The sequence below is a fragment of the Ixodes scapularis genome, unplaced genomic scaffold, assembly GCF_016920785.2.
Source record: "Ixodes scapularis isolate PalLabHiFi unplaced genomic scaffold, ASM1692078v2 PGA_scaffold2__306_contigs__length_199485367, whole genome shotgun sequence".
Classification (NCBI taxonomy): domain Eukaryota; kingdom Metazoa; phylum Arthropoda; class Arachnida; order Ixodida; family Ixodidae; genus Ixodes; species Ixodes scapularis.
Genome location: NW_024609857.1, coordinates 21,168,355 through 21,182,729, shown reverse-complemented (window position 1 = coordinate 21,182,729; position 14,375 = coordinate 21,168,355). Strand labels below are relative to the sequence as shown.

The window sequence follows — 14,375 nt, the reverse complement described above, 5'->3', positions numbered from 1 at the left end:
TGAGCACGTGCTGATGGTCAGTTTCCAGAGTTCCTTTAGAATGGGCATTCCACGCCATCAAGACAGTTGGTGTTATAGTAAAGTCGCTGGATCCTAAGAAAGGAGCGTCATAATGCCTTCCCAGCCTGCAAACAGGACGCAGAGCTCGTTCTAAGCATGCGCTGTCAACAGCGCACCAAATTAAGGCACCCAGCGAATTCACCCCCCCCCCCCCTCCCTTTTACATAGGGCACTTTCATCATCTTGCGCTGTCTCCAGAAGAGGGAATATTCGAAAATATGCTAGATAAATGATCCTTATACCGATCGATTTGGTCTTTGGGTGGTCTTTGTTCCACTGGACCGGTGAGATTTTATTGATCCAGATATTTCCGAATATTCCCCCTGTACAGGGTTTACACATGACATGGTAGCCATCTTATTAGTCGTCATTCCTACTTGTTCGTTTTTCAGAGGGGATCGAGAAACATTTGGTGGCACTTCAATATATGCTGAAAATAGTATCCGTGCATCAGTAAGGTTTTTCACAATGAACGCTGTTGTGACGTTACGACAGAACATTCGTACAATTAGATAAAAAAAAAAAAAAGAACGCGCCATAGACGCAGGGAAAACTAGCATGGTGCTTAGCTTGTTCGCCACTCCTGCGCACATCAGTATTTTTCAAGTCCTACCATAATTTGCGAGACGTCATCGGCTGGGATCATTCTAGCCTAACCTTACTCATTCATTTGAATCTCATCTAACTCGGAGTTAGGTTAGAAAGTACGCTCCGATTAGTGCTTTAGTGCGTATGCTTTGGGAATGGCCCTGCACGGAGAGCTTCAGTCACTGCATGCGATTTATGGAAAAAGCTCGGTGAATATGACGGTGCCAAAAAAAAAAAAAAGTTAACCTAAACTTAAAGTTTGTGACGCGAAACTGACGTTGCGTTCGCGTAATATGAATAGCTCATTTACATCGCATCTAAGTGGCACACACATTGTCCAAAGGTGCAAGATCTTCAGTGCAAGATGTACATTTCTCTAGCGCAAAGCGAAACAGATGTCCTGCCCCAAGCCCGGCGCATCTTCGAGGCGGACTCGCTCCTAGCGCGGAAGTCAAATTCGGTGCATGCGACCCTTTCACCGCCAATGAGTCGGCGGTGGCGAAAGGAAAAGGAAGGCGATAATTTGGCTCGTCCATTTAGTCACTCTAGCTTCGCATAAATACCATCGATAAAATGCGTGCCTTATGTTTCTCCCAAGTTCCGGCAACCACTGTTGGGAGAACGCGCGAACCACGTCCCTCGATCGAGTGTTCCGTCGCAATTCGGTTCCAATGGCACCTCATCTGAGTGCTGTGTCACTGCCATTTGCTTCCAAGGGCTGCACGATCGAGGCTGGCTCATTTAACGCTACCCGCAAGACAAGCATATAACAGGGGTTTAGCCTCGCTTAAGGTGCAACCCCACCCTTGGTTAGTGTGATTCTGAACTAACAGATGGCGGTGGGATCGCCTTCCAGGCCTGTACAACAATGAAAAAAATCGTGTGTGGCTGCGCTTCGATACAGTTGGATATTCTTCTATATCCAGAATTTGACATCCCTGGTCCTTTGCTTGGTTTTCTCTGCACGAGCTTTGTTTGGAAGGCGCACGGCTGCGCCACTTCTCGTGCAAGGGGCCCAGTTGCCACGCTACGAGCTCACGTCTCCAGCAAATGTAGACAGAACAAAACACGAAAATTGTCCTGAGCCAAATGGCGAGACACACGCACAACAAAACTACCGACGCGTTGAAAAATATAAAATTGCCTGTGCGCCGTTATCGGAGATTTCAGAGGCTAATGACCCATATTACAGTGTGGTCAGATTTATACAGATACGAATGAAGGTGACGAGAGGGCGAGCAGTGAACTGAAAAATAAAGGTGTAATCGGCGAACTTGTTCCAAAAAAAAAAAAAGTAAACAAAGAGCGTCAAGGCAGCAGAAAAGCAGGCGGCGATTCGGCAGCGTAACAAAGAGCGATAGCGAGACTGACTCGACAAGGTCGCTGGCAGCCAGAGGTCGGAATTTTAGGTCGCCGTCACTCACCCTCACCCTCACAGCCACACTCACCTAAGCCCCTCACTCACCCTCACCCTCACAGACAGCTACACTCACCTTCAGCCCCTCACTGACCCTCACCCTCACAGTCACTCTCACCTTCAGCCCTTCACTCACCCTCACTGAACCTCACAGCCCTCACGCACTCACCGCCCTCACGGCAATCACGCCCCTCACGGCCCTCACGCCCCTCACCGCCCCCACGGCCCTCACGCCCCCCTCACTCACTGATGGCCCTCACGCCCCTCACCGCCCTCACGCCACTCACGGCCCTCACTCACCCTCACACTCATGAATTTTCCTGGTTCAGAAACTCACTCATCCTCACCTCACCTTTGAAGATGAGGGTGAGTGAGGGTGAGTGAGGGCCCTCATGAGTGAGGTTTGTCGAGGTATGCTGGCAGCTGCTTATCTAGAGTGCGTCACGCCACCATCTCGAAAGTTCGGCAAAGAAGGTTCGAGCGTCGCGCGTTCCGGGCGAGGATGAACTGGCACTTTCGAGGACAAGAAAACAGGGCGAAACTTCCGTCTGGTGCAAGAATGAACGCGAATCTTCCAGAAGTTCGTGACCGAGCGTTGCTTTCTCGGCTCTGCGGGCGGCAATATGACGGGCCAGCCCTTTTATCGTGCATGTGCTTGGATTTTTGTGGATTTCCAGCAAAACGTGATGACGTCATAGTCTGGTTTAAAAAATTCTAGCTTGAGGAATTAACTACCTAAAAGAAAAGACTATTTTTTGGGCGGTCAGGTGTCTCATTTAGGTAGCTGGGTGTTTATTTTGACCCAAACCACGAGACTGGAAAACACAAAAAATGACACTCAGGTTTAGATGTTGAGTTTGGTAAACCCTAAGTAGGACTGGTGTGGGGGTCATAATAAAAAATACAGAGGTATAAAATAAACTCTCAGCAATAAAGAATAATTATTAATTTTAATACGATTCGGTGATAAATGCAATGACTGACCATGCAAAGATTCTGGGTCTGTTAATAGCTTTTGCACATAGATTAAGCAACTTGCAGGGTGTCACAAAAGAAAAAAAAAATACAGGGTTTCTTTTTACCGCAAGAATAAACTAGGCATCGCCGAACGCTCATTCTCCGCCCATAGGTAGCGCTAGAGGTACAACCAGATGTCAAAGTTTCAGCCCAATACGATACCTTCTTCAAAAATTATATGTGATTTTCTGAAAAGTTCAATGGGAAAATAGCGGCCGACAGAGTTTTCGAATACATGGGGCTCTATGGGCATCAGAAACGAAAAACAGGCCAAAAATGGGCTCTGTTTTTCCCATTGGAAGTTTCAGAAAATCACTTATAACTTTTGAATAAGGTGTCCGTTTGGGATGAAACTTTGGCATCTGGTTGTGACCTAGCGCTACCTTTGGGCGGAGAATGAGCGTTAGGCAATGCGTAGTTTATTTTTGCGGTAAACAAAAAAAAAAACCCTGTAAATTGTTTTTGTGGCATCCTTTGCCAGTCTTAATTTGGTGATTCATGCGCGCAAGTAGTGGTGGGCAAAAATGAAAACGATGCAAACGGGTAGGCTTTGACGTTGTATAAAATATAGTGTAAGCACTTACATGGTACGCTGATTAAGAATAAAACAGCCCTACGTTTTACACTAGCGTTGAGCGTGTCGAAAGTTAAGGGTGCATCAAAAGCTAAAGCTTGTACACATATACTGTTCAGGCCATTGTGTTTGAATGCTCATAGTAAATTATTACCCTCAAATTTGGTGTAAGTTGTCTCCTGGTTGCCTAAAATAGAAAGAAGGAAACATTCTAACTCTGGGTTTGTAGAAAAACTCCACCTGCTGACGGCCACCAATCATCTCGGCGCCGATTATGAGTATTCACTGCATGCCGACGGTCGCGTGCTTAGAACAGGTTTTCCCCACGTGATTTCATACGATCGCAATTTTTCTTGACAAACAACAATGTTTAGTCAGGCAAGCGGTCACATGTGAAGCTTAGAATATGTTCTATTGGTTGTGGCACACGAGGCAAATTGCATAGGTTTTTTTTTTTTTTTTTGCAATCCACAGAATAGAATGATCCTGGGTTACCTTGGCCTCTAATGCATGAAGCACACAAAAAAGCACGAACTGAATCGCTGTGGGATACGAAAACAATAATGATAAACAAGTGTGTAATCACGCAAAAACTGAGGGCATTGCACATATACAGAAGGTAAGCTTTGTTTCACTAAATACATTACCAATAAAGTATTTGGTTTTATCCTGCGAGCGAAGCGGAACATACAAGTGCGAGCACGCTGCCCTGAACTACACTTCCAGTGAACAAGTGCACCATCCAAAGCACCGAGCTCGCTTTTATAGCGTTTGAGGGGCTCAAATCTTTGAAAACACAATTATAATCAATTCTACTATTTCAATTATTTTTATTAAGTGCGCCTATCCGTTTTTTTTCTCTGCTTTTACGTTTACGTGCTATTTTCTTAGTTATATAATATTTTTCCAGAAGTCTGACAACTATAGTCTGTTTCATTATAAGTAAGAGCCACATAATCAAAAATGTAGACAAAAAAATAAAAATAAAAAAGAACGCGAACACACATTAAAAATTAGATGTAACGGCGCATTCAAAATTAGTCGTTAGTTTTTTAAAGAGCAGCAATTTCGTAGGACGACATTGTTACGCGATGAAGGTTATAGAAAGTGCAGTGCAACTGTTAGCTCGGGGTCTTTAGCGTGCATTACGCAGTATACGTGATACACGGTCGCACGACGGTAGGATGCAGATGGGCGACTGAACCCAGGGTCCCCGCTAAAGCCCCTTGATAAAGGCGTTTTTTACAAGTACCGGCAGCCACTATTGTGAAAACGCGCAAGACACGTGCCACGAGCGGGCGCTTCGCCGCCTTTCGCTTTCAAGGGCCAGTCATTATATACCCGTGCCAACGGTGCCCGTACCACACGGGCAACTCGAATTCCATTTACAACGAATGATATTTGAAGGATCGGACAATCAGCGCGCGACACTCTGAGCGTGGGGCGTTCCACGTGCGACAGATTGCGAGCCGATTCGTTGATCACATGAATGTCATTCGTTGTAAATGACATTCGAGTTGCCCGTGCGGCAGGCACGGGCAACTCGAATGTATTAGTGCTGCGTCGCCATTTGTGTCCAAGGGCCGGTCGAGACACGGGCCTCGTGCACTGGCACCTTTGAGGTTATTTGGAAGACCAACGCAAATACATCGAGGGGTTTTAGTTCCTGCACGCTCTGCAGCGGGAGCTCCGTGCTTTGAACGGAGCTCGCACTCGAGCATTTCTCCACGTGCTCTGATCTACGGTGCCACAACACACTCGGCCAACGATCCCCCACCGCACTTGATTTATCCTGTGAGCTAGACCAAATGAGCTACACTTAGAGTATCGGCAATAGACCGATCTCACCAGCTAGTTCGAGTACGCCACCGCTGCCGCCATGCATCGTGGGAGCTGTAGTCTTTCTGCATGTGTGACAACCCCCGCTGGAGGTCTGCACGAGCAGAGTACGAGGCGGCATGAGCTGTCTCGTGAACTGGCGTCTGCATCCTATGAACAACAATTATGGCGGCGTCACGCATGCGTAGAACGCTTATACTCCGTTCCACCTTCAGTGCGAGCGCAGTGGACGCCACGAGCTATCCCAGCCGATCAGCGCCGGGAGAAAATCGCATGACCTGCCGGTTGGGCAGAGCGACACAGAGAGCTCAAGGTCACATGACACTCTCTCAACGCTGGATTGGCTGGGATGGCTCCTAGCTTCCGCTGCGCTCGGACTGAAGGTGAAACGGAGTATAGTGAGATCGGTCTATTTTTCCCCCGATATTGTTTTGGGCGCCGCCATGTTGGTGGTTAGTTACAAATTAAATGCAACAGCCGGTCGTCATGATTCAAAAGTGCAACTTCCTCAGCAATAGTTTCGGTGTCAGGAAGCTCACGTAATATTGCTTTGCTTCTTCGCCAACTGTTTAAACATTTGTGGAGGACAGAAAAGCGTTTCCTGTGATTTCAGATAAAGCTTCAGATAACTGACAACCATCATTTTAAGCATCCATATCTGTATGAAGCGTAGCTTATTTAGTGGGTCTAGTTTAGCCCGACCGCATAGGCACAGAAAGAGAACGTACAGCTTAACTTCGCGCTCTGGGCCCTGCTTTAGTGGCTTCGTTGGTTGCGCTCCGAACTAAGGTAAAGCAAAGCAAATATTCAGATCTTAGGGTTTCACAAGCCAAACCAACAAAAAGCACTTAACACGCCCAAACAAAAAAACAATTATCGCGGGTTTATTTTGACTAACCGTAGATCTTTTGACGTGCAACCGAAATCTCAGATTGGCCTCCGTCGGATTGCGGTCACCTCGGCCGATATTTAAACCCGACAAATATAGATTCATAGGCCAGCGCGTTGGCTGAGAGGAACTGAAACGTTTTAACGTCATTGCCACTTAAGAGCCACCGAGGCGGTTTTTGAAACAAAATATAGTCGAACCATTCTGACAAGCATAGTTTAATATCGTAAATGATTTATGCAAGTGATAAAAACGTTAAAATGTTTTCGCATACGTGGCGGAATCTGAAATGGCAGAATGCATTTCATGGCGCCCATTTCATTTGGATCGCGTCGGGCATGTGTACCGACGCACAGTAGAACGTGCGAAAATGTAGCTGTGATGCATCCGCAGCCTCGCGCTTGTTGTTCTCACATCTCTGGCTCTCTCACTGCGGGCATCCAGGCATCTGACACCCTGAACTCTGGCGCTTTTTCTGTCTTTCAAGTGGCGTTCCAAGCGGCACACGACGGGAAATGCACATCAAGCTGTTCTTGAACGCGTGTCGCCATCTGTACTTTATATTAAGAAAGTACAATTTGTCGTAACTGAATGGGAAAAGTTTGAGGTCTTATAACATTCTTAACGTGTAATATATCGATATGGAAGTTCTGGAAAATGTAATATCGAAAGATGCTTCATAATTTAATGTCTCGTTATTTTGATTAGTTGACGTGATTCCGTTTTTATAGCGCCATGAAATAATACAATTTTAAACTTTATTTTTTATTTTAAAATATACATTATCTGTACAGTTTGTTGCTTTCTTTTTATTTTATTACATCTAACCGAACGCTCACGTAAAATATGGTGGACGATGGGACGTTATAACTCGAGAAATATTTTTTTTCAATATTAGAGACTGTGGTCTATTGAAAGCCAAATAATTAATTACCAACTAAAAATAATCGCGATATCAAGACATTAAAGCATTGTTGAGAAACGGCTCTTTAATTTGACATTAACTTTATAATTGTAAAAATATATAGAAAGAAAGTTATAAGCCGTCGGAAAAGCACCAAAACGTCATGCACGGTGGGGTCGCACCTTAAAGCGGTACTCCGCCGATTTTTGAGCTACCTCAACTAACTATATTTTCTGACTCCCCGGCCTTTACCCTTTCTGGTATGCTATTTAGTATCGTGAAATTCATAATAGTTATTGCGAAATCGACAAATGAAAATCATGCAAAAACAAACATTCAAATATACCCGCCCTTTTCAGGGCCGTGACGTCATTGGAAGGTCAGCTTGCCAGTCGGGCGAGCAGTCTAAAAAATAGAATATGTCAATCATTTGTTCCGTGATGGAGCGCGGGGACTGGAGCGAGCTTCCAAAGCATTCATTTGACACCATGAAACTGCTTCAAATCAGTTGGGAACAAATTCTACAGTCCAAAGAGTGAACCCCTGCACTTCCAATGACGTCACTTTTTCATTGTTGCCAGTAGAGACTTTCAGTTTGAAAAACACGGTGAGGACCAAAATTGTAAATTCAATAACTTCGTGAAAAAAAAATTATTTTGACCTAATATTTGGGATACTATTTTGGCGATGTTGTTTGGCGAGTTTAGTAAAATTTCAAGCAAATCGGAGACCATGAAGAAATCGGCGGAGTTCCCCTTTAAGGTGCAACCCCACCCTTGGTTAGTGTTATTCTGAACCAACAGATGGCGGTGGGATCGCCTACCAGGCCTGTACATCCATGCGAGAAATCGTGTGTGGTGGCGCTTCAATACAGTGGGCTATTTTTGTACATCCTGAATTCCACATGCCTGGTCCCTTGCTTTTTTTTTTTTTGTTTTTTTCTGCACGAGTTTTTTTTGGAACGCGCACGGCTGCGCCAGTTCTCGTGCAAGAAGACCAGTTGCCTACGCTCCGAGCTCACGTCTTCAGCAAATGTGGGGAGAACAAAACGCGAAAATCGTCCTGAGGCAAATGGCGATACACATGCACAACAAAACAGCCGACGCGTTGAAAACTATAAAATTGCCTGTGCGCCGTTATCGGAGATTTCAGAGGTCAATTACATATATTTCAATGTGATCAGATTTATATGGCGGGCCGGCCCTTTTGTCGTGCATGTGTTTGGCTCTTTGTATATTTCCAGGAAAACGTGATGACGTGATAGACTTCGGTTTCCAAAATTCTAGCTTGAGGAAATAAATATCTTGAATATCAAAACAAATGAACTATTTTTTTGGGCGGTCGGGTGTCTCATTTAGGCAGCAGGGGGGTTTATTTTGACAAAAACCACGAAACTGGAAGACATATAAAATGACACTCAGGTTTACATGTTAAGTTTGGTAAACCCAAAGTAGGAGTGGTGCAAAACTCGTAAAAAAAAAAAAAAAAGAAATAGCCGATGTTAAAATTAGCTTGCTGCAATAAATGACAAGAATAAATTTTAATACGGCTTCAGTGATAAATGGAGTGACTGGCCAGGCAAAACTTCTGAGTCTGTGGACAGCTTTTGCACATAGTTTAAGCAACGTACCAGTCTTAATTTGGTGATCTATGCGTGCAAGTACCGGTGTGCAAAAATGAAAAAGATGCAAAGACGTGCAGCACTCGTTCGAGGGATATGTCAGTCCTGCTCGCACAACAATGGCAGTCGGTGCTTGGAAGAAGCGCAAATCGTGAATCTTATAAAGGGAGCATTTATCCTCGCTTCAGAATCGCTCGATAAAACTCATGCTTCAAAAACACACACCACGAGACTCTAGACTCGTTCTTTCTCACTGTCACTGGTTTGGCGGCCGGTTCTGGCAGTGACCTTGCTGACTTTTCCTCTATATAGGATGCTGCGACGAACCAGTAGCTTGTTCTAGTTGGCACTATTTTCTAGCTCGGGAACTGCGCCCCCTAAACACCTTTCTGACGCACGCAGAAGGCGATTATTAGAGTGGACTATTTTCAACAGGCTACGGGGAAGAAAAGCCGAAGTCCACCACACTAATGCCTTCCTGTGTCTTTTCAGGACATCTCCAAGCTGAAGTCCTTCTCACCGCCTTTAAGCAAGACCATGACGGAACGTGAACTCATGAGCAGCCCAATGTTTCTCATGTTTTCCGTCCTATGCGTGAGCGTCTTTACGATCGTAATAATCGTGATCGTCGGTGCGCTCATGGGCTACAGGAGAAAAACAGAATACTGCGAGACAGAAGACTGCCGCATTCACGCCGTCATCTTGAAGATGGCCATGAACCCTGAGGTCAACCCTTGCAATAATTTTTACAAATTCGTCTGCGGCTCCTGGAAAGGCTCACAATCCATAGTGACGACTTCCACCGCGGATGACGTTACCCTCAGAGTGTACGGATCTGTCATTCAAACGTTGCTTCGAGAAGACCCCCAGCCAAACGTGCCGCAGAAGCTCTTTCGGACGTGCAACACCCCAACATTTTCGAACAGGAAAGTCTTGGAGAGTTTCAAAGAGATAAAGAAGGACATCGGCATTTTGTGGCCAGAAGAACGTCAGACGTTCGTACATCCATTGGACCTTCTCTTAAAGCTGTCCATCAGGTGGAACTTTTACTTCCTTCTCAATGTTCGTGTCATTCCGGCGTCAAGGCGTCGGAACAGGACGCTGTTATTCAGCGAGGGCACCATCGCCGCCAGCTTCCAGAAGCCGCTGGTTAACAACTTTTCCATCACCGATTTCCAGAGATACGTGCAGGAGCACTACGTGATACTCGGCGCATCTCCGGATACCAATCTGCGAGAGCTTATGGCGGCTGAACGTGATATCCTCGCTGCCGCACTATACGTTAGGCAAGGGGTGCCGGAGCAGCTGGCCGTTCCACTCCAATCGATGCAAAACTTCACTCCTACGGTCGAACCGGAGCAATGGCTCCAGTTCCTCAACAACTATTCAGAGCCGGAGCCTCCCTTCGCGCTGGAGCAGATCGTTATTATTGAAGACGCCAGGTTACTTCGCAAGATCGGAGAGCTGCTTAAGGACCACCCCGCAGAGCAGCTCGTCATCGGCTTCGCCTGGATCTTCATTCAGTCATACCTGTGGGTGGTCTCAAGCTCCCCCACAATTCGATTCGGGAAAGCCGATGTTGTCAACCGTTACAAACCAGTCGTATGCTTGGAGTACGTGGACGCTGCTTTGGGCTTGCTGGGGGCGACAGAGTACCTGCAGGCAAAGTTTTCTAGAACTGCGCAGCTTTTTGTTCATGACATCGTTCATAATCTCACAAAATCCGCCAAGTCCAAAATTCATTCCTCGCCGTGGATTAACAACAAGATCAAAATTCTGGCACTAGACAAGTTAGAGGACATCCACCTCGACGTCTGGCCGATAGACGACGACTTCGGCGGCGAGACTTCATCGTTGTTATACAGCCGTCTCGGAAATATGACGGACTCGTTCACCGAAAACCTCGTGACTGTCACAGAAAACATGCGCGCACTGATCAAGCGGGACCCCATCAAAGCCATTCATTCGAAACAGATAGCGCCGCCTTCGGGCTTTCTTTCTTACCTGTATTATCTCAATCAAATCAGCGTGGCCCCTGGAGGCGTTGACGCTCCCAGGTACTACGTGAACGGTACGCTGGCTATGACATACGGTGGCATTGGGATCTCGCTAGCAAGGCAAGTGGTCAAAGCGTTCGATCCACTGGGAATAACAATTAACGACCGCAGCAACGCCGTGAAATGGGTAGACCCAGACATCTTATCAGCGTATGCGGCCAGAGCGAATTGCGACAAGACTGGCGAGTCTGCTTTTCCCACCGTAGTGGCACTCGAGGTGTCTTACTCGGCCCTCAAGCAGGCTATTGAGGACCAAGACGTGCCGTTTGCAGATTTCCGACTGCGGGGCCTCAAGAAGTTCACCGAAGACCAGATACTTTTCATCACACATTGCAACGGACTGTGCTCTCTGAGTCGAGAGGATAGCGAGAACGAGTGCAACCTGCCCCTGAAGCAGTTTCCACCTTTAGCAGAAGCGTTCAAGTGTGCCATGGGTACACCGATGAATCCGTTACGCAAGTGTGTTTTCTTCAGCAATTCATCCGCATAATAGCTTTTTTTTTCGTTTCTGTAATTTATTTGATTTCGCGTTATATAATTTAATTTGTATCTCAGTAGGATCCGCAGAGAATGTTAAGTGATGACGGATTGCGCGGTGTGTTATAGTCGCCTTGTTAAAACGACTTCAGAGTTGGCGTGAAATTTCTAACTTTGATCGGAGGATGAGTGCGCGTTAGCATGCCATTAATTCTGTTCGACCGCATAAAATACTATACCAACGAAGACGAAGGGGCAGGACTGACAAAAGATGGCGTTTGTTTTTAGGCGTTGCCTTTTTAAAAGTTGGATGAACATTCAAAATAGAAAATAAGATTTCGGAATAATGCGGAAAGGTAATAATTATACCAATATGCGTATATCATAGCAAGTTTTAGTATTGTGTGCACGATCAAACCCAAGCACTGTGCGTTTGAATTTGTTTTTATACGCAATACTAAAACTGATAGCCACTTAACGCGACTAAAACATGTGCACGCTATTTAATTTTGTTCACTTAACGCAGGCTTTTCCTAAGACATTTCACTCAAATGCGGTAGCGGATCAGGCAACAACTATAATAGGGGACACTTTAAGTTAGTTGAAGTATCCGTTTAAAGTATCTGAACATCGAGTGATTCATCACAACCATGTGCTGCGTATCATGCTTGACTCGTCAACACACAGACTTTTACTCGCTTGGAAAGGAATTGACTTGAGATGTCGGCGGCGGAACGTTCTTCCGTCTTTCCATTTCGGTGTTGAGGCCGACCTTCCTTGAACAGTAAAAAGGACTGCGTTACGTTGGACGTTACACCAACAATCCTCGTCTTCAAAAACAAGGTTGTGCGCAAAGCGAGAGTTATTGCGTCGAAAATAGCCCGAGAGCCAATGGCCGCAAGCGGACTTCGAAGCAGACGCCACCTCTGTTGCCGATAGGGGCAGTGCTGCTCCAACACTCTCGCCGTCTCCCAAGAGCGTTCCTGTGTTTTTCCAAAGTTTGCTTTTCCGCTCAATGTTTTACTTGAGAGCAATTTGTTCTACTTATTGCTTTCTTCACCCTTCTGAAAATATAACGGGCTGACTGAAAAAAAAAAAAAACGACTGTAGACCAGGCATCAATGCCCATGTACAAGCTTGTTTTAAATTGTGTGTAACATCAGGCAATCTTCTTTTTTAATTTTGCTTTGACTGTTAAAGGCTTCTGTAGCAACAGTAACTTAAAGGCCGACGTACCACCCTCGGTTTTCTGCAGGGAAGATAATCCTCTTGGCGCTCCCCTCTCCTAAGCTGCGAGGAGGAGCCCGGTTGGGGCAAGGTAAAAAGAGGAGAGCATATGGGAAAGGAGGAGGCGGGCAAAAGTGGAAAGCGCGAAGTGTACGTCGGCCTTTAAACTTCAACTTTTGCACTTGATTTCTTTTTTTATCAAAACACATTTCGTTTGTTGATTGTATGAAAGATGTATAAAATCTCAGAGATGGTTCAACGTAGCAAGTTGGAAGCCGTAAAGCTGGGGCCACACTGCTCATAGATCATACAAAATGAAGTCTGGCGGACATCAGTCACCACCGGTTCAAATGCCGCATGCACAGCTTCACTTTGAGAAAAAGGGAAGACTGCGCATGCAGGAGTTTTGATTAGCTATCGAGGTACGCGAGCGCACGGGTAAACCATAGATTTGACCTCAGCGTCAGAAAAGGTTGTTCCCGGTTATGCGGAGTGCATGTGAGAGATGAATGCAGCATGCGCAGTTCGAGGGAGTGATCTGATTCCACCCAAAAAACAAGGCCTGCCCCCCTAACGTCATCACTAGTGGCTAGTTATTCCCTAGATTTCCCCTAGTGCGACACGAATTGCTCGATCCGCGCCCGGCTTGAAAAGGGAGAGCAACTGGAGCAACTCGGAGACCGTTTTGGGGGAATAACCCGTTTCAGAAAGGTGAGTTAGTATTCTCAACGCCGTTTAAAAGTGCGATAAAAACACCTTTATAGCGCGCAATTGTGTGACTAAATAGTGCGGAAAAAAAAATTGAATGATGTCGATGTTGGCAAATCGCAGCAATTGGTTTCGTCGTGTGGACGTCGGTGGCCCGTTGTTGCTGGTGTTGCGACGTCGAGTTGCTGGTAGAAGTTGCCCCGTGTGAAGCGGGCCTTTGCAGTTCCGCCATCGCGTCTCGCAGCGTCTCACGACGAGACGCAAGAAGGCGGCGACGCCAAGACGGACACGTCGGCCGATCTGCTGCGACTCGCGTCAAGGTTCAGCGTGTTCGCCGCTTGGGGCGGGGGTCCACTAGCGATGACGTCATGCGTAGGCCTTGTCTGCAAGGCGGTATTGAGCCACCGCATGTGCGATGAAAATTCTCACGGGGGCTGCTCCTCAGTCTGTGGCAGACGACGTATCGGCTGTGTGACGATCGCGAGTTCCGAGAAGGCCGGTGTTTCGTGAAGCCGGGGTGTGACACTAGGAAATTGTAGTAGACCGTTTTTCTTCTCCGCTACGGTATCCGTGAAGAAAACGCCGCAGCTGCGCATGCGCGCCTCCAGCATTGTCTGCATAGCTCAGGGTCTCGTGGCGGATTACGGAGCGCTATCCGGGTGCTTAGCGGGCTGCGGAAGCGGTCTACTACAATTCCCCATTGACGTGTTCCGAGAATGACTGACTCGCGGGGCCGGGGTGTCGCAGAACAGGAAACGCGCGCGTGCAACCTCGTCGCTGTTCCTCGAGCGGGTGTTCCGTCACCGATCGCTTCAAATGGCGCCTCATTTGAGTGCTGTGCCACCGCCATTTGCTCCCAAAGGCTGCACGGTCGAGGCTGGCTCATTTAACGCCCCTTGCTAGACTTGGTTAGTGTGATTCTAAACCAACAGATGGCGGTGGGATCGCCTTCCAGGCGTGTACATCAACGCGAAAAATCGAGTGTGGCGGCGCTTCG

At 46.7% G+C, this 14,375-nt stretch overlaps 1 protein-coding gene across 1 annotated transcript; it reads left to right on the top strand.

The window, feature by feature from the left end:
• Positions 1–9,395: 9,395 nt before the first annotated feature.
• LOC115324260 (neprilysin-1-like) lies at positions 9,396–11,456 on the top strand (the record flags this gene model as incomplete). Its single annotated transcript, XM_029984798.3, has 1 exon — positions 9,396–11,456. A coding segment is annotated over one exon (2,061 nt), but the record flags the coding sequence as incomplete, so codon positions are not given.
• Between the last annotated feature and the right edge of the window lie 2,919 nt (positions 11,457–14,375).